The sequence below is a fragment of the Eschrichtius robustus genome, chromosome 18, assembly GCF_028021215.1.
Source record: "Eschrichtius robustus isolate mEscRob2 chromosome 18, mEscRob2.pri, whole genome shotgun sequence".
NCBI classification, from domain to species: domain Eukaryota; kingdom Metazoa; phylum Chordata; class Mammalia; order Artiodactyla; family Eschrichtiidae; genus Eschrichtius; species Eschrichtius robustus.
The window spans coordinates 47,205,664-47,227,067 of NC_090841.1; the positions used below are offsets into that span (position 1 = coordinate 47,205,664).

A 21,404-nucleotide genomic window follows, 5' to 3' on the forward strand; every position below is an offset into this window, starting at 1 on the left:
TAAACACTGCTTCGAATGAGTGAGACAATGAGAATGTTGAATTCTCAGTAATAACTATTATCAAAAATGATCATAAATTGAATCGATACCTTGATTAACAAATCAGTTCCTTCACTGATGACAATGTAGCATTCAGTGGCATTCTCTCAGGAAAGAATTTTTTGGTAGTTGATCTTGGCCTCCTGTGATATTTCTTGTTATTTTCCTCTGGTAAGGATACTTCCAAAAATTATTTAAGGAGCAAGTACACATCTTTGTTTATAGAGTACTATTATATGAAATATTCCCATTTGCATATTATTCAACTTTCTATATAAGTAATGACAGGGTCTTTACAAAATGTGTAATGATTTGAATGCATCACAATAATACCATACAGAGTATTTTCATTGCCCTAAAAACCCCCTGTTCTCCATCTGTTCATCCTCTGTTCCCACCCACTAGCAACCACTGATCTTTTTAGGATCTCCATAGTTTTGCCTTTTCCAAAGTGTCCTACACTTGAAACAATAAAGTGTGTAGCCTTTTCAAACTAGCTTCTTTAACTTAGCAGTAGGCATTTGAGTTTCCTCCATACCTTTTCTTGGCTTGATAGCTCATTTCTTTTTAGCTCTGAATAATATTCCATTGTATGGCGGTGAGAATTCAGCTAAGCTACTCTGTGGTATTGCTGCTTCAGCATCCATTTTGTTTGACCACGTGGCCTTCGGGGACCTTAAACTGACACTAGCCCCCTTCATGCAAGTGCATTCTCTAGACAGCAGCCAGAGTCATGAGCAAATGTAAGTCCCTGGTATGAATCCCCAAAAGCCCTTGTGATCAACAGTCTTCTTAGATAAGACCCCTGGGAGGCTTACCAAAACCCTACTCTTTTGGTTTGAATTGGCCAATCCAGCCCCAGCCTGGAAATCCTGAAGTACCCCACCCGTGGATCCTAATAAGGCCATTTGCCTCGGGTCCTGCCTTGTTGTCTCTGTCTGCACTCTGCCTTGACACCCCTGTCTGGTCCCTTGAGGCATGCCAAGTACTTCCTCCATGACCTGTGAGTAATAAACTTCTCTATTTCATTTTTTCTTGTGGTCTGTTGTTGAACCATGGCTCACTCACTTAACAAATGCTAATTCAGTTTTTGGAAGTATAGCTGACTTACAATATTAGTTTCAGGCGTACAACATAGTAATTCAATATTTTTATAGATTACTTTCCATACAAAGTTATGACAAAATATTGACTATATTTTCTGTGCTGTGCATTACATTCTCGTAGCCTACTTATTTTATACTTAGTAGTTCAGTACCTCTAATCCCCTTCACCTGTTTTGCCCCTCCCACCCAACCCTCTCCCTTCTGGTAACCACTAGTTTGTTCTCTGTATCTGTGAAACTGTTTCTGTTCTATTTGTTCATTTGTTTTACTTTTTAGATTCCACATATAAGTGAAAACATACAGCATTTGTCTTTTTCTGTCTGACTTATTTCACTAAGTATAATATCCTCCAGGTCCATCCACATTGTCACAAATGGCAAACAACAAAGTCATCGCACACGGAGGTACACAATTTTTTTATCCAATCACCTCCTGAAAGGCATCTTGGTTGCTTCCAAGTTTTGGCAATTATGAAAACAGCTGCTATAAATACCCATGGGCAAATTTTTGTATAGACCTAAATTTTCAACTCCTTTTGATAAAAATCATATGATTGTATGGTAAGAGTATGTTTCGTTTCATTAGAAACCACCAAACTGTCTACTAATATGGCCATACCATTTTGCATTACCACCAGCAATGAATAAGAATTGTAACAAGGCCTTTTATATGAAACATGCTCCAGACACTCCCCTAAACTCACATGTATTATATCCAGAAAAACAAGATAATAATTATGTCAAATATGGATAATGCAGCATGAGGTATCTTTTACTTAGTTTAAAAATTAATAATCTATTCTGACAATGCGAATGGTACGGATGAACCTATTCGCAGGGCAGGAATAGAGACGCAGACGTAGAGGATGGATGGGTGGACACAGAGGGGGAAGGAGAGGGTGGGATGAATTGGGAAACTGGGATTGACAAATATACACTACCATGTGCAAAATGGATGGCTAGTGGGAACCTGATGTGTAGCACAAGGAGCTCAGCTCGGTGCTCTGTGATGACCTAGATGAGTGGGAGGGAGGTCCAAGAGGGAGGGGATATATGTATACGTGTAGCTGGTTCACTTTGCTGTGCAGTGGAAACTAACACAGCATTGTGAAGCAACTATACTCCAATAATAAATACATAAATAAAGTACTTTGATTTAAATATACATTATAAAATAATATGAATGAAAAAGTATACACACGCATATTTAAAAGTATACACATACCCTCCCACACACACATATACAGAGAGAGCCAGAGAAGTGTGTATATATACACATATGTGATACCTGTATAACAATAATGTTATCTTGCACTTACTGTGTATTTTTGAATTTACAAAAAATTTCAATTTTATTATTTCATTTAGTTTTTACACCCACACTGTATTACACATTTTTTTAGGTGTAGAAATAATCAGAAAGATTTAGTTACATGCCCAAGGTGACACAGCTAGTTAAGTGGCAGAACCATAATTTAACCCTTCTGGTCTTCTGAAAACAAATCAGATACTATTTTCCACACCTTATGGCTCATAACACCACACACACACATACCCACAAACACAAACACAACTGTACATATAAGCACATACACACAATCTGAAGTATATCATTTAAAACCCTATGTTCATCTCTCCCTTAGTAGATATAATAGAGAACTTCAAGTTAGCCTAGCCCGCCTAAATATTGTACCCCTGGTTCTAATTACTATAAGTGACTTTTTTTTCTCATAATCTATTTACTACCACTTAGCTTTGTAGAGTTAGAACTACTTGTGGAGTAAGAAAAATGGATTGAGTGATGGTGGCTTAAGATGATTTTGGCTTAAGGCAAATCAGTCACGTAATTAAACAACTACCTTAATAACAGATGTCTCAACTCTGGATGGGGGACTCTGAACTTGTGCTGCCGCCGCCATATTGGCAATGGTGCTGAGGTGGTTCATCTGGCTCATTGCCATGGTGACAGATGCTGGAGGTAGGCTGACAGGAATTAGAGGGTGGGGCATCATCATAAAAGGCAGTTCCAGTCCTGTAAAAAATACACATATATCATCATTTCTCTATTCAAGTAAAACAATGAAACATGGTATATCTCATTAATTAAAATGGTTAAGGACATAAATCATTGAAAATTGAAGCATTTTAAAATGTTCTAATAATGAGAGTCAAAGGAAAAATATTTGTCCCCTTTGTATGCAACAGTGCCCACTTATCACTCAGGGAAATTAGGCTTAAAGCTAACCAGTTTGGTGCCATGTTCTATCGCTCACCACTCTTCATTTATGTTTAATACAAACAGTCAGTTCTTTGCTACATTATTCTTCTGATCAGTCTAATTCTTGTTTAAAATACTATGGTTTTCTTTATCACGTTTAGCTGTCTAAATGTAGTGTACCTATCTACTATGTCCTATATTTTACTATCCGATCATTAGATTTTTTTATTCTTTGCAACTATCATTTTTAGTGCTCAAAAATGCCATCGTACCATTTGGCAGAAGGTGGCTCTGCTGAAGATGGTGGAGAGGATGGCTGACGGGAAGGTTAAGTGCGCTAGGTGTGCGGGGGCGGGTAACAGAAGCCTGAGATCCCCGGGGTGGGGAAGAGTACAGTGTTTCCTTTTCCCAAGAACCTTCACTGCTGCCTGTGGGGAATGAATATCAATTATTTGGATACAATATTATTCCAAATCTTCTACTGAATATTTGGAAATGAGGTTTTAAAAAAGCATATCAGACGTAGAGAATGGACTTGAGGACACGGGGAGGGGGAAGGGGAAGCTGGGACGAAGTGAGACAGTGGCATGGACATATATACACTACCAAGTGTAAAATAGATAGCTGGTGGGAAGCAGATGCACAGCACAGGGAGATCAGCTCGGTGCTTTGTGACCACCTAGAGGGGTGGGATAGGGAGGGTGGGAGGGACGGCGCAAGAGGGAGGGGATATGGGGATATATGTATACGTATAGCTGATTCACTTTGTTATAAAGCAGAAACTAACACACCATTGTAAAGCAATTATACTCCAATAAAGATGTGGGGAAAAAAATCACATTTGGAGATTGGCTAGGTGATTTCTTGGGAAATAAGTTCAAGTAAGTAAATTTCCCCTAAACCATATTTTCTTTTTGTTTTTCTATTTCTTAAATACAGTCTCAAATTTTCTGAAAAAGAACATTTTTACAACAGGCAGCCTATTTGTGGAGACTACTCCTGTTTGACTAACCAACTTAATATAAAATGAATTCTATTATATACCTAGAGAATTAATTACTTCTTGGAACTGAAGCACACTGATAGTTATAGAACCCAAAGTTATCCTTGTATAATAGAATCCCAGTCACCCTTCAGAGTTAAAGTTCCTAATTTAATTCCACAGAAAATCCTAAACGTAGAATCATTAAATGCCCAACTTGGTTAGACATGGTCCAGGGAACACAAAGATCATTTACAAAAGATAATAATATCAAAGCAATAAATTAAACGTGTGTGAATCAATAAATGTATCTCTTGTTTTCAACTGCAGAGAAACTTAAGTTTATGACTGTGGCAATACAGGTGCCAAAGTCAGAACAGTACCTTTAAGGGCGTGTATTTCAATATCATGGCCACGTCTCAGATTAAATAGATCTTGAAACACCTTAATAGGGTACTCCTTGGAAGGTTTTTATATATCATTTCAATTTAAGCATGTTCTCAGATTAAGTTATTTTACCATTAATTTATTGTTTAACTGAATCTGTTGAATATACAAACTACCCACTTGAAAGAAAGTTTCTGTAATATCCCTGTCAGTTTATGAGTTTTCATTTCTTAAAAAAGGAAAAGAAACCATGTTTCCATATAATACACTTAGAAACAGCAAAGTTGGTAAAACTCCAATTTAAATGTTTTAGCTCTATTAAGAGCCTCATTGTAAAATCTCTAAGACATAATTTTTAATGAAGAATACTTAGTTGCTGCCATGATTTTTTTCCCATTTACTTCAGGAAGACAGTTAAGGTTCAATATAAATTCAAACTCATTAGCTCAATACTGTCTGGATCTTAGAGTAAATTGTTCAGAAGTGGGTAATGAAAACTCAATTCAAATTCTTCAGCAACCAGACAAAGCAATTTTATTAAACAATGAAAAGAATCAATTAAATGGATATCTTTATTATTTTACAAGAAACCAGGACAGCTTTGGCTAAAAAGAAAAGTTTATAGCTTCATACAGAAATGACTCACATAAAAGCAATCTCTCCAGCTTGCTCCTACACTATGATATAAAAGTTCACTTCTATATTCACAAACTTATACAGCTTATTTCTCTACTCATGACTTTTTTGACGCTTTATACCAAGGTCCTAGTCAAACATGCAAAAGCTGTAAGTACATAAATTTTTTGAACATATTACGTCAAGAAAGCACTCAGTGACAAAACGTTTTAAACACTTTCACTTTATATTGTCTTTATCAAAGTATATGCAAAATTCTTCGTTACATATTTACTTTTTATGTTATCATTTAAAACAAGTTAAAGCATAATCACCAACTATTTGGATATAGAAATAACACTTTGGAATAAATGTTACTGAATATGGGAACTGCATTGGAAATTTATGAATAATAGATAATTTTCTCTTTATATTTCATTTATCCAAGGATTACATTTTTATAGTAGATTGCATTTTTGAGGTTAACTAATATTAACTAATATATGGAGGAGGGAAAAATATTCACATTCATTATTTTGGATTGAGTTTGAGTTCTGCTTATACCTATTATCTACTTTTGTTTCTCTGTTCAATTGAGCCAATTTCCTTTATTTACATCTAGATTACCAGTTAATAAATGGGAAAAGCCATTTTCCCAATATACTTCAATTTCACTCTTGTATCAATAGAGAAGCACTTATAATTCTATTTTTTCACATTATCAAAGTGTAAAATATAAAGTTAAAATTCTGATTAAATCATTCTGGTAACAGATTATATACAAAATACTACCTATTTCCACATCTCTTTTGGATCACAGGATATCAGTCCCTTGTGTAAGGGTAAATATCAATCATCCATATATGAATTTTCCATAGCAAGTTTATAACACTAGATTGGATTTTCTCACTACATAAAATGCTCCTAGCCATCTCCGCCAATCATCATTTGTTAAATACTCATGATGTTAGCTCATTTGGGTAATAAATAGAGCAAACAATTAAGAAACTAAGTCTAATGAAAAATATACAATATATAACCAAGTCAGCTGTAAGTGATTTTTGCATAATTTATAACATCCTTCTCCTCTATTAGCATGAATAAATAAGAATTGAAAATAGGCCACTTCAGAACAAGACATGCCCATAGTTATTAAATGTATAATTTCAAGTGCTTTGGTTTAAGCCAATATATTTGATATAAGCAGTATCTATGTGTGAGCCTACACACAAACATGCATACACATATACACCTTTAAGATTAAAGCTTATTATTATGACTGCATGAAAACTTACAGGAGACAGCAGATTTCGCATATAAGAAAAGTTCTAACAGTTGCTAAGGAGAGTTACAGAAAAGAAACAGAAAAGAACTGATTCTTTTCTCTTCTTCCATTCTTGTAGAAGCCTACCATTTCTTTGACTTTACAATGGAATAAAAAGACAAACTTGATCTAGCCCTAGTATCCTCAAAGAACATATTCTATAATAGGGGGTAGAGACATGTATGCAAAAACTCAGACATTTGATAAATATATAAAATGGTTTTGAACCAAGGAAATTGGTCATGAGCTAATGAAAAGATTCAGTGCATCCAGCTGTTTGATTATCTAGACACTATATCCATATTTCAATGTGTTGGGTGGAAGGATTAAAGGGAGAGAGGATCTCCCACACATAGTCCTAAACACATACTGTGGAGAAGCATGGGAACAATCTCAGGCTAGACACCTGCTTACACAGGTGGAAATAAATCTGCGCTCTGACTGATGGCAGAACACACAGGCAGCTGTTAAATGATGAAGTTAAGTAGTTTAACCACAAGCATCAGGAAGGCCAGCTCCTCATGCAATGGTGTGATTTTGGTGGAGTGAGAATTAACAAATGTACCATCTTACAGCAACCAGATATAAGTGGGCACATGAACGCAAGAGGAAAAATTGAAATTAACACCTGATTACCAGTTTTGTCTCTAGCTAAAACCTATTAATTATGCATTTATATAACCTGAAACAGTTTATTTACTCTGCCTAATTATACCGAGAGTAAGAATATATCTTTAATTATATATGCAAATATATGGAAGTTATATACAAAAAGTGATTGTGTGTGTTTAGGTTTCCTTTCCTGTAAAAGATGTGTATTTCTCAGGGACAAGCAAGGTGATTGTAAGGTTCAGTGTAACTGAAATTCTGATTCATAAGGAATAGGTATGGGACGTTCCCTGCTTGCACGCTCTGCACCTCCAACTTTAAAACATAGTCGTAGGTTCTGAAAAAGTAAATAGCTTGGTGGACTATCTTAGTCTTTTTTCTGAGCTCAGACTACATTTTGTATCCTTCCATTTTATATTTTTATGGTATTTTATGACACATATTTTATGATGGATCGGGTTATAAACAGAGAAATAGACTACTTTGGGGAGAAACCCTTAAATTTGCAAGCCATCCCTACTTTAAAGGTAACCAGATTGCCAAACAGAACTGATGGATAACAAATATAAACTAGTTTAATTTTTCCTCTAATTACTGCCTTCAAATATGCTCTGTTAAGGCTCCCTCTTCTGCCCCTTAATAGCCTTGAGCAGATTTTGAGTATAAGAAAATCCATTCTAGTTAACACCACTCTCTGTGTCCTCATCCCCATCAGCACTTGCCAGCCCTAGGGCCTAGGTAGCTGGAAGACAGAGGGGCTTGGACAGCTTTTCATCCATCTATTCTCTTGGGTAGGAGGGTGAAGGTCTCCCATCCAACCAGTTCCTGCTCAAGTCCACTGTCACTTCTATGGCTATGCCTATTGGCCATTGACATCTCTCAGGTGGCAGGTGCCTAAATGCCAAGTATTCCCTGCCAAGTAATGTCTGATCATTTAAGGGGGTCTTCCAGGGGAACCTCCTAACTGCACAAGTCCCTGACAATGGAAATCTCCTGCAGCTTCCTGCTCTTCTAAGCTCCCCAAACTGCCATGGTCTCTTGAAACTAAGGTCCTTCTCCTGGTGTGGGTCCTTTTGTTCTGATGATGTCCACTCTCTCTATTCTGTCACCTCTCCTCAATTCTTTCTCCCTTTGCTCAAACATGTACAGAAAGCAGATCAGCAGTTCACACCAAAGCAGACATCCAGCTATGAAATGAGGTGGAGGCATCTGTAATCCTTGAGTAATTCTCTTGAAACTCCTCCCCCTGCACTTGGTGGTGAGGAAGGACTCTCAAAAAGGAATCACTAAGCCACAGCTCCCTCCATTAGGTGCTGTCTTTTCACTACAATGTTTTTTCCGAATCTCCTCTCCTGTGTTGGTCTTCCCCTCTTATAAATGGAGGAAGAGGATGTCTGTGGAGTCTGGAGTGATAGTTAAGATAGCAACTCTGGTTCAGCTGCTATTAATAAGTACTGATTGGTATTTACTCTTTGTAAATTGAGGAGTACTTGGTCCCTTTTGTTCTTGTGTGGAACCACAGGAAAATTTCTATTTAATATCTTGTTACATAGCATATTCAGTAGAACCAACAACAAATATGACTATATTATAAGTAGAATTTTAGTAACTGATTCTTGTAAAAAACTGAAAGAAAGGGAAAGAAATATGAATGCTCAACATTTGCAATGTTATTTCACAAATCAACTGAAACTTTATCAATTGAGACAGAAGTTCAAAGAAAAAAGATTACATGAATAAAAAAATAAAGAATGATTAAATGTGGAGATAATCATTAATAAAAGAAAGAAGATCATTTTTTGGAACACAATTTTTATGTAGGAAAGGAAATGAAAGCTGCTTTGGGTAAGGATATTATTACTGTTTCTCTTTAATTAAAAAAAAAAAACTATGGGTATGTATATCAGTGGTAATGATTAAAATCCTAGCCCAAATAATTACATTTATTACTGAATCCTAAACATAGCTAATAAGTAATAGGTTCCAAAAGAGAAGGCCACTGTATATTTTTTAATGAATTTTGGACAGAGTGCATGTAAAGTAATCAAACACAAAGTTAAAGTGATCTGTAGAAAAGAAATGCCTTTTAAACCACCATGCATTAAAATAGTAAAAGTATATTTAAATGTTATTATCTTTTATACCTAGTTGATATGTAACTATTTGTTCAGATTTTCCCACAGGCTGACCCTGATAAAGGAGGCAAATCTCAAAGGGACTAACGGTCACACCACAGCTTAGTGAGTGACACTGATAGACTGTGACGGGAACCTGACATTGTCAAGATTCGTTTACAATGAAAATGATGGCAAGACCGGGCATTCACTCCATACCATTGGAGACCACTTAGAAGGATGTCAGTGCCATCTTAACAACGGAATCAAGACTGCTAAGGAAAAGTAAATACTAGTCTCAGACGCTACAGATGTTCAGCTGTTACTTCAGCGGTAGGTGAGAATAAACAAGCTATTGTCTTTTAGAGGATAAACTTCACCCTAATAAAAAACGAGATAGGAAGCGTCAGCAGTAATACTAGTATTTTGCATAAATAGGAGAAACAGTCCTTTCACGAATTACTATAATGTAATCTTTTAAATCTTTTTCTGGATAATGATCTGAGCTCAGTGATCTAGTTTAGCAAGTAGAAACACTGAAATCTTCCGGTGTTTTGGTTCAACTTTATCAAATTGCTTTATTTTAAAATGAGGAAGAAGCAATCTGTAAAGCGTACTATTAATTGGGGAACAATTTAAAATGTTCCAGTTTAAGTACAGTGGTTTAGGAAAGAAAACAGCACAAACACCTCCTAATTGGTATTGCACAATAATGTCCACAGAGCAGGCCATTTCCAGAGTCTAAAATTTATATTTGCACACATATCCTGTTTGATTTGGAAGTGCTATTTTTTCTTAGAGAGAAAGAATAATATTGTCATGAATTCTAACTATCCCACTGCCAATAAATATGAGTCATTTAGGAAAACATGTTACTTTCCCAGAAATAGGCATTTTCTTTAGTTATCTGTCATTAACTAAACCTAACTCTGAGTGTTACATATTTGTTAACTAGAAATTTAAAATTCTTGCCATACAAGGAGGTTTCTATTTTACCTGTGTTGTTTTCTTTTGAATGCAGAACTGTTTTGAAACATTTTATTTTATATGTAATGGTGATAATATAATACTGGTGCTATCTGTGTCCTTGGACTCAGCAGAACTATGATATTAGCTAAATTTCATCAAGTTGAGATACTTCTATTGCCTTACATACTCCACAGTGTTGTTGAAAGTAGCATAAGTTAAGCTGTTGCACAAAGTGGCACACAAAATACTGGAAATCAGAACTGTTTATTTTTAAAATTTTGCTTGAATATTATTTACCATGGCTAATGACTAACTTGCAAGAATAAGAAGCAAATTGTAAAATCAGAGCTGAAGCTCAAGTCATTAATGTCAGATGGGATACATAAATGGATACTTGAAGAACAGGCAGATATTATTAAAAAACAATTACACTGAGAATCTTTGAGGAATCATGGCACACTGGAACAGCATTAGGAAACTAAAAATAGACAATGGTTTCCATTTAAATAACCTTGATTTTGAACTCATGAAAGTTATTAGAATAAATTATTATATAAAGAATACAGTACTTTATATATTTTCCCTTATTTCATACCAAATTCCAGAAAGTTTTGATGCAACTTAAAATAAAAGAAAGAAGGCCATTACTATAAAGATGAAAGGTTAAATACTTAATGTGGAGAAGACAATGATAATTATATCAGAAACACTTCGCTTGTTGATGTTGTTGTTTTCTTTGGACTCATTAGCACTATGTTCTAAGTGTTAACGAGGTAAAATAGATCCCCCAAACAAAACAAAGCAAAACAAACAAATGCAGACTCAGACTGGTAAATAGTTACATAGAACTCAGTATAGGAAAGAAATAGTAGCTACATTAATTGTATTGACTAAATATTTGGGTGTCTTGTTGATATGCATGACTCTAAGCAAGAGTCAAATGTTTCTATTCAGTGGAAATTAAGATATTGCAACAGATAGGTTAATTTCTACAGCTAAAGTATAATGCTATTACGGACAGTGTAGAAACAACAATACTAGGAACATATTTAAGCTCTCCAATCTAAAATATATGCATAAAATTCTTCAGAATAAAGCAGTTTGGAATAATGTATCCATGTTAATTTAAATGCATCTTTTAACCTTTCTCATAGTCAATGTCAATGAATTTCTACCTCTTCCCATTTTAACTCATCAAATTATTTTTCCATTAGGCAAACAAATGAACTAGAAATTCTCCACTCTAAAGATATTGTAATTTCCCTATAGAGTTACAATTACATCAAATAAAATTTCAAGTTAATATACTTTCTATACTGTTACTAGAGTACTCAAAGCCATGGTATACAATATTAGCAATTTTATGTTCATGTGTAAGTGTTGCTCATGGTCAGTTGAAATCAGTTTTAACTTCCAGTGTTTCATATAATATTTTCAATTTCAAATTATTTATGTTGAAATTGAAAAATCTTCTCACTTGAGCCAAAATTGCTATTTAATTTTCTAAAAAGCGTAAATCTCTTATAGGTAGGATAGCAGGCTCATGGAATTCTTTTGATATTTCTCATATGCATGGATCTAAGTGTTAAATTATCTTCTCCCCAAACCTGGTTAGCCTCAAAGAATGACATCACCAGATCGTTGTATAAGCCACAAACCTAGGAATCATCTTTATCTCCTCCTCTTTCACTGTCCAATTCCTGTTGATTTCATCAATGTGATTTATCTCTACTTTGTTTCTCTATCTTCTGTTGTAATCATATTCAAGGACCATCATTACTTTTAAGTACAAATCTTACGTTGTCACTCCCCTGCTTAGAGGACTTCAATTGTTTCCCATTGTTATTAAGTAAAAGACCCAACATTTCTTTTCTTAATGTAAGCACCAAATGATCAGGCTTATGCCTCTTTTGCTCGTCACTGTATCCTCAGCATTGAACAAAGTAGGACTAACTCTGTCAGTTTTTGAGTCGAGAGTTGCAAACCCACACCAATTCTTACATTCACATGTGGTAAACTTCAGTGTGGCATTCAAAAATGATAAGCTATAGCCTTTGTTCTTGACCAGCTTATAACAGAAAAGAGAGATAGACAGATATAGCATATATGCACATAATCTTATCCTTTGGAATAAAAGATAGAGAAGATGAAGAATAGGAAATATGTCTAACATTTTAGAAATAAACTTCTTAGAATGTGGTAATCATTTGGATACAAATGGAGATGAAAAGAGTAAAATGTGAGAGATAACTTCAGTATCTAGTTAGCAATTGGGGATACGGTGATATTATTAATGATGCAATGAAGATGGTGATGATGATGATGATATCTAATATGTATCATCTGCTTTCAAGGTGTCACTCATTATGTTCAGCTTTTATATGCACTATCACAATGAATCTTTAGAACCTCTGAGATAGATCCACATTAGTATTATTAAAGTTGATTAAACTTGCCCTGGGATTTAGATCTTGGAATTCTGAACTCACAATACCAGCTTCTAATCACCTTTATGAGGAAGATCAGGTTTCATTATGAATAAAAATCCATTTGATTCTGGACTTGTTGAATATGAGATATTTCAGAAGCACTCAAATGAGATTTACAACAAGCACTGGAAATATGGCATTGAAATTTGGAAGGAAAGCAGATGCCCAGTGAGGAAGATTTGGATGTCTTTGATTTGTAAGTGGGAGATTAAGCCATGATGCTTGAAGAGGGTATAGAAAGTATAAAGGTATTTCTACTAAAAGTATATTGCTACTGAAAGCCACAGAATAAGGTCCAAACAAGCCAAGCTGGATGACTTAAAAATAAAGCCTAGGGAGCTGAGCAGGAATAAGCACAATTTGGTATATGACTCCCACAGTAAATTCTTAGCACTAATGGGTGTCAATGCATTTTTATAATTTCAACTCTCCCCACTTACTGGTAAGCTATAATATTCTTCTAAATAAAATAGTCAACACGAATGCTTGACACATGTTGGGTCCTCAATTAATACTGAGTGAAGAAATGTCGAACATTATCATTGGATTTAAAGATTTAACAATCCTAACTACGACTTAGGCAGATAGCCTAAACAGAGACAAAAAACCAAATAGACACAACTAAGCACAGTTTGAAAAGGTGCCATTAGTCCAACTTATAGTATGACAAATAATTGTAATATCCAGTAATTACAAGGTCCCCCTTAAGAACACTATGGAGAGATGCAGCTTTAAATCAAGGGACTACATATCACAAAGAACTCAGCAGATTTGAAGGACCATAGAAATAATATTATATCCTAGTGGTAGATTACATGCAGATGGCAGGCGTGTTGAAAGCTACTGTTTATACAAAACCAAATCATTCTTTCCATAGCTTCTATTATACGTAGTGAAGACATACTATTCAAAGCACTTTTCATCAGTTTTTCATGGGCAGACGCAGCAGGAGATTTTCAAGGTCAAAATGACCACTAAAATTTCAGTTGCTGGCGATGAAAAAAAAATACTTTGAAAGATGAGTAGTAATATGGACAAATTTATTTCTAATTTAATTCCAATTCAGGAATTAAATATAAAAGCATTCATCTTTATCCCAAGAATAAATGGATACAATACGCTTTTTTAGATTGGTATGACAATGTGAATTAGAAGAAGAGAAAGAGTTAGAAACTGTGTTTTGAAACGAGGATTGACTTTCTGACAATATCAACACTCTTAGGTCAATATAAAGTAAAACTTAAACATCTTTATTCATTTTTTAAAAATTAATTAATTTATTTATTTCTGGCTGCATTGGGTCTTCGCTGCTGCGTGCAGGCTTTTCTCTAGTTGAGGAGAGCGGGGGCTACTCCTTGTGATGGTGCATGGTCTTCTCACTGAGGTGGCTTCTCTTGTTGCAGAGCACGGGCTCTAGGTGCACGGGCTTCAGTAGTCGTGGCACGCAAGCTCAGTCGTTGTGGCACACGGGCTTAGTTGCTCCGCGGCATGTGGGATCTTCCCGGACCAGGGCTCGAACCCGTGTCCCCTGCACTGGCCAGGCAGATTCTTAACCACTGTGCCACCAGGGAAGTCCTATTCATTTCTTATTTCAAAAATTATCTAGTGCAATTGTTATAACCATAATGTCACCAATGAAAAATATGAGAGAATACAACCAACTTAATGATTCGACCAACCTAATGAACCAATGATTCAGTTGTCAGAATTAAGTGCTAAACACAGGTTTTATGTTAATTTAAAAAAACCCCGCCCACACAGGGTGACTTATATTTGGATAAATCAGTCATATTCATTATATTTCTTTTCTTCAACAATTTTTCTCAGCATCAATGTTAAAAAGACACATGCTTTATTGGAAAATAAATGATGAAATTGCCATCTTTTCTCAAGTACTTAAATAACTAAAACTTTCAAAAATCTTGAACTTACAAAAGTAACATCTATCCAAAGTATCTTTATCTATAATAAAGCCATTGTATTTTAAATATTTTCAGCGTAAAAAGAATTCTACCTATTAAAAATAATTATCTTCTAAGTGGGTCCTTAATTATTGAAAAATAAATAGCTATCTAATTGCAAAAATACTCCGTAATAAAAACTTATAATGATCTGTTAGTTTCCCTTGTGATCACAAAAACTTGTCTTAAATAATTTCAATATCTCCTCCAAAATTAAAATAGGCACCATTTCTACTTCTAGTCTGTTCTGTTCTATCATGTACATTCTCTCACATCATTCACACGGAACGTTAGGACCATCGTCCACAGTCACAGATGGTCTCGTTTAGATGTACCTGGCCTAACACCTGGGCAAATACACCTTGCTAAGTGTTGCTCTTAATTAAAATAATATATTTAAAAAACTATTTAAGACTTCAGTTAATAGGCTAAACAATTTTTCAAAACAAATTAACTACTCAAGAACTTCTTTTTTGAAATTTTGTTCTAAGGGCTTCCTATAACTAGCTACTTTTCACAAAGAAGCATCTGGAATATGTTTTGCACCTTATCATATATTTGAACTATTTTCACAAAATTATAATTATCGTATGGACACAGCTATAAACAAAAATTTTAAAGTGATTAGTTTTTAATGGTTTATGTGTGTCAATACAATGCGGGATTTTTTGAAATATTTATATCAGTATATTGTTATCTATTTTAAATCTAATAAATTTTTAAAGTGTTAAGAATTTAAGAATAGAGGCTTAATTTTAAATGTGCCAAATCTCTACTGACTGTGAAAATAAGTTTTGAAAATCACTCCATGATGTGCATTTACTCAGGTTCATATTAACATGTGTTTAAATTCTGGCCCTGAATAAGATTTCATGTTCTTGTTCACCCAAAGATTCAAGTTAATACTGCATATTGAAAATCTTAGAAAGAAAGGGGAAGAAACCACAGACTATTAAGATTATGATGCAGTCATAGCAAATAGAAAAAATATAAATAGAAGATAAATAATTTTAAAAATATCAACATATAATCATAAAAAGAGAACCAAATGCCAAGAATATTATGGTATGCAGGCCAAGGAATAAAAAATTATATTTAAACATCACTGCACAACATACAATTTATTTTTCTGTATATATTTGAATCATAGAATGTTATAGTACAAAATAGACACAAAAGTCATTCACTCTTTTGTTCTTTTAACATATATCAAACACCTACTACATGCCAGGCAATGTTGCAAGCAATGGGAATATAGCAGTGAAGAAAGCAGATAAAAATCTGTGTCCTCAGGGAGTTTATATTCTCATTGGGAGGTGGGTAGAAAAAATAATAAGCAAATAAATAAAGTGACATGACACATTAAATGAAACACCTGTCATATAGGGATGAAAGAATTTTTGCATATACATGATGTATGTGTGTACGTGTAAGCATGTCTGTTAGGAGGGTACATTGGGAAGCGTTTGCTGAGAAGATAACACCATCAAGCACCATCCTCTCCTTTTACAGCAGAAGAAACTGAGGTTCAGGATGATAAAATGAAATGCTTGAGGTCGCATAAGTCTTCAGGTGAAGAGCTGGACTCGATCACACTTATTTGCCTGACCCGTGGTCCTAAATCCTTCCCACTGTACCACACAGAGCACACCTACTTGAGAGAATTGCCTGGGCTGTGCAATGAAGCAAAGATAAACATGAACGGTGGATCTGGATGGCAGGTGGGTAGCTCAACTGACTGGAGGAGAAAGTACATATTAGGAAAGCATCAGGAGTCAGAAAGAATTAGGTAGGGTAGGGAGATGAGAATGAAAGTTTTCAGATGTCAGGATGATGAGTTTGATCATCATCTTAGGCAGGGGAAAGATATGATTAACGTGATGTATAAGATAGTCAGAAGGAGGAAAAGGAACTCATCATCAGGAATAATCATCCCAAGTTCTGTCATCCACCATATTGACATTGATATGACCAGGGCAAGAATCCTGATTCTCATATTTCACCCCACTGGAAAATTGATAAAATAGAAAAAAAATATTGTGTTCTTTATCATTAGAGTTTTCTAAGATGATGACTGAAGAACAAATTGGTTTCCAGAGGCAGACATGACAAAACAATTATATCCAGTGAGGATATACTGCATACTCTTCCCCATATCTGAATCCAGTGGCTTGGAAACTAATTCCTTTTATATATGCACTCTAGAGATATTCCCCAATAAGAGGAACACTATGTGTATCTTGTTCGGAAGTCTTCACATAAAAGATATAATTTACTCTTTCTTAATAGGAGGTAACAGCTTACCAGTGAATATAGGTTATGTAGAATTCTTAGGAAAGCAAGTTGGGGGGATGCTCTGAGTGACACAACAGGAGAACATAAAAAGGAAATATTCCCCCCCAAATTCATGATTTAATAATAAGGTTTCTGAAATATAACAAGTTTGACTTTAATATTTTATTGAAAAATTTAATCTGGGAATGTGTTTTAATATATTGCTACTTCTATTCTGTGCAGAATATATATTACTATTCTGTAGCACCTTCAATAACTGTTATCATATAGAATATTATACACATCCGTAGAGAGCAAAACAGTGTTTACTATCCTGACATTGAAAAATATGCACCAGTAAAAATACATCCCAGCCTTAGCCACTATTCTTGCTATTCACTTTTCTTCACTATTCACAATTCTTATATTCACTAGAATTCCTCAATACTGACCTCAAAAATAACAATATATATTATGTAGGTAATAATTTCTAAATGATGCCATAAACATTTTGATTTCCAATACTACATAGAATGTCTTATTAAAATTGTACATCCAAATATATACATGCAAAAAGTACTTATTTTCCTTAGCTTGATAATATCACAGAGCATGATAATCCTTCATTTTGCCTGAGGAGGATTTTATTTTTCTTATCAAATCCATAAAATGACCATATTATTTTACGTTGCTAACATGTAAAATAAAACACAATATGATTTTTATTTGTAGAAGATGCCTCTATAGCTCATATCATTTACTTTAATGATTTTTGTTTTCTTACTCCAAAATTTTCAAGTTAAATTTTATATTTATCTGGATGCTTTAAGACCACGTAAACGTGCTAAAATACATTTTCAAGCAGCTTACTCTGCATAGACTGCTTTTAAAAATTCAAAACAGCCCCCATAGCAAATGTCATTTCTTTCATGGTTACAAAATGCAAACTCCAAGTGTTTTATCCTAATGAATAAATGAGTTTGTCCTTTATGTATAAAATATAGTTTGTGTTTGTTGCACAAGTTTTTAATAATAGATGAATTTTAGGTTTGCTCTAACGTATTCAATAAAGTGTGATTAATCTGGTTTTTCAAAAATGCAAACTAGACATTACTATATTACTTTGCAAAATGCACAGCTTGCAACATTATTGTCTCAGTGGGATCTTAAATTGAATTGTAAAACGTGTCTTATTTCCAGTTTGATTTATGTAAGAGATAGCAGTGGATAATGTCCCTTTTGAAGTTTCACTGCTTTGTGTGAGCAAACAATATAAACCTAAAATTCATCATAGAGTTTATTAGAACCCCAAGCAAACTTTCCAGTTATGTTTGACTGAAATGAAAATTATGATGGACTCAGAATACCACATTTTCAATGAAACAACTTTTTGAAGTTTACTGTTATGAAGGATTATACAATACATTTTTGACATTTTCTGTGATTTTTATTATGGTATTTCAAGTAATTACCAAATCATGTTTTTCTCTAAAAAAGCTTTCCTGTGCCCTGAGAATTAATCTATGATACCATTTAGCTTGGCTTTTTGAAGTAAATATCACCAGATAAAAGCCAGCTGGATCTGAATAATAGGATACTTGAATGAATGTATTAGTGTTTGAAAAAGAGAGTACAAATCTTCTAAAAAGATTAATTTCCATAAAAAAAGATAGCTCCCAGATCTACAAAAGAATAAATTCAAAAACATAATAAACTCTCAGAAAGAAAGGTAGATTAAAGTAAAAGCTGCAGCACCTTGTTACTGCAGCTGTTGTGAAGCAATGATTCTGTATCAATTACATTTGGTTGGTCCTGTAGGGCTCTTCAAAGCTTTGTGTGAAAAGCCCGAACACGGGATACATGTGACAATGTAATAACTTCAGCGATTAATTTTGATGCAACACCACTTTCATTCTGATCTTAGTCTCAATATTTACAGTTTGAGAGAAGCTACAAAGGTTCTGATGGGACTATATGAATTGAGTAAGGACACTTTTTTCTTCTTCATTTATTAAAGATGTGGATATGAAATTTTCTTTGTCATGAAAATATTGCAGCTTTATCACGCAACATAGTTGCTGACATCACCATGTAAAAAGACCTGAGTTGGCCAATGGACTTTATTTTCAATATCCTGTTTCAAACATGTTCTCTAAAAAGGGCCATGAATTCTGTTCACAAAACTTCTCTACTTTAGTCTGTACAGTTACTAATAAGAACAAAGTTTGGCCATGCATAAATTCCTCTGGGAGGTAAAACATACCCTTCCATCTTGGATGACTCATGCTATTACTATCTTTAAGACAAAACCAGAATAAAAGGTGAAGATAAATTATCTTTTAACTTTGATTAAATCCTAGAAATATTTAAATCTGTTAAAAGAATTGACATGAAATGCCATATTAATATTACATAATTTCAAATGCAATGGAAAGTATGGTAAAAAGAGATATAGACAATACGATGGAACAGTAGGTATATTTCACTTCTGAAGTAATTTCTTTATAAAAAACACAAAATAATAACTAGAAAAAGAAAATCATTGTACAATCATAACAGCATAACAGCAAGAAAAGAAAAATCAACTAAAGGAGATTAGTAAATCATTTTGCCAATTACATTTTGAAACTCATTTGAATGTGTGGAGTAAAATAAACTGCTAATTTCCCTTACTCCCCTCCTTTCTTTTATTTTTTTACAGTACACTGTCAAAATCAACCCCAAAATGAAATGTACCCCAGTAATTGCATGTTCATTTAAACTTCACAAGTTGTTTAAGTATAGCTTGATATTTACAAATTAAGTCGACCATAATGAAGACATAAAGGACATATTGCCATTATTAGAAAAATACCACTGCATTATGAAATGTGACAGTGTTTATCAGAAAAATATTTTTAAAGAGAAAGGTTTCCTTCCCTGCACTCATATTGACTACTAAATGGTTATGACTGTTTTTAACAGTAGCTTAAGAATTTCTATATCATACTTCTTCAAGAAAGCTGCTTTTAGTTAAAACATAAAAATGGTAGTTACAAGGTTTCTGCAAACATAACTGCCATTCCATTAAGGAAATGGTGCAGCAAACAGTAAATAGTGGCCTCAAGGGAAATGTAAGTATTTATTTTATTGCTGTGTTGGTTGGTTTGTATTTGCAATTGTCAACTCTAATTTTGGACTATGCTTTAAGTATCCTTAAAACTGCTTAAGGAAAGGACAAATATTAACTGAAAAATATTGATAACTATTAGTTTTATAGCTTTAAATATCATAAGAGACTATTCCTTTTCAGCTTTTCATAGCATGTCTTTCAAAAGTAAGAAACTTTAATTTCGCTACACACAGCAAATGAACCACCAAGTTGTCTTCATTAAGTCATATTACATACTCATTTTGTACACTACAAATCAGTATTTGATTCTAAAGTTAATCACTACGAAAAGTATAAACATGGTTACACATTCCTTAATTTAGTTTGGAAATTTGCTTTGAATTCATTGATATTAAAGTTTTGATTCACCTAAAAAGATATAAAATAGCTGTGAAACTAATTATGAGTCTAGCATTTTCATCATGTTGAAATAAACATCAACTCACAGACTCATTAAATGTAAAATGATCAAATACTGGAAAAAGAACAAAATTTGCCAATGTAATATAATTAATATGCTTTATATTATGATCATATCTTCATCATCACTGATTTCCTCTTTACAGTTCAGTAAATGACATTCGCACTTTTATGCTGAAGGTATAATTAAGAACACAGACCATTTTCTTAAACCATGCCAGAGAGCAACTATGTTTAATATGTAAATTTTCAACTATACCTACGGGGCTGTAAATATAGTCAGTGTTAAACTTCTACAATTAACTAAAAGAAGTGTTTATGCTACACATAAATTTTAAAAATGTCCTCTGTGGAAATCTAAAGAGGTGCAAATTAATATTAAAAAAAACATTATGGCTTCTCTTCAGATTAAAAAACATAAAGTATTCTCGGGGTCACAAGCCACATGGTGTGCTTTAAAGTTAGCATATCAAAAATAGAAAGACAACCTATTATAAACACATGCAAAATCTTGAATATCACTAAATGCCGACTCCCTACATCATGAATCTACAAAGAGGGTCAAAGGAAAACAGTCCCCTTGATTTTATGTAAAAGTCTTACTTACATTGTATTTTAAAATATTTAGAGAGGAGAAATGGCTTAATGAAGTAAAACCTTGCTTTGACTAGAGAGAAGGGATTTATTTGTGTATACTACATGTTCAGTATGTGTTTATTGGACTGTTTCTTCATTCCAAATAATTAA

General features: G+C 33.9%; 1 protein-coding gene across 1 annotated transcript in view; it reads right to left on the reverse strand.

The window, feature by feature from the left end:
* Window positions 1-21,404, reverse strand: part of DACH1 (dachshund family transcription factor 1) — a 412,059-nt gene that overhangs the window by 129,096 nt on the left and 261,559 nt on the right. Inside the window, exon 4 of the mRNA XM_068526491.1 lies at window positions 3,004-3,176. Coding sequence (XP_068382592.1) covers window positions 3,004-3,176 — 173 coding nt within the window. The remainder of the gene's footprint in view (window positions 1-3,003; window positions 3,177-21,404) is intronic.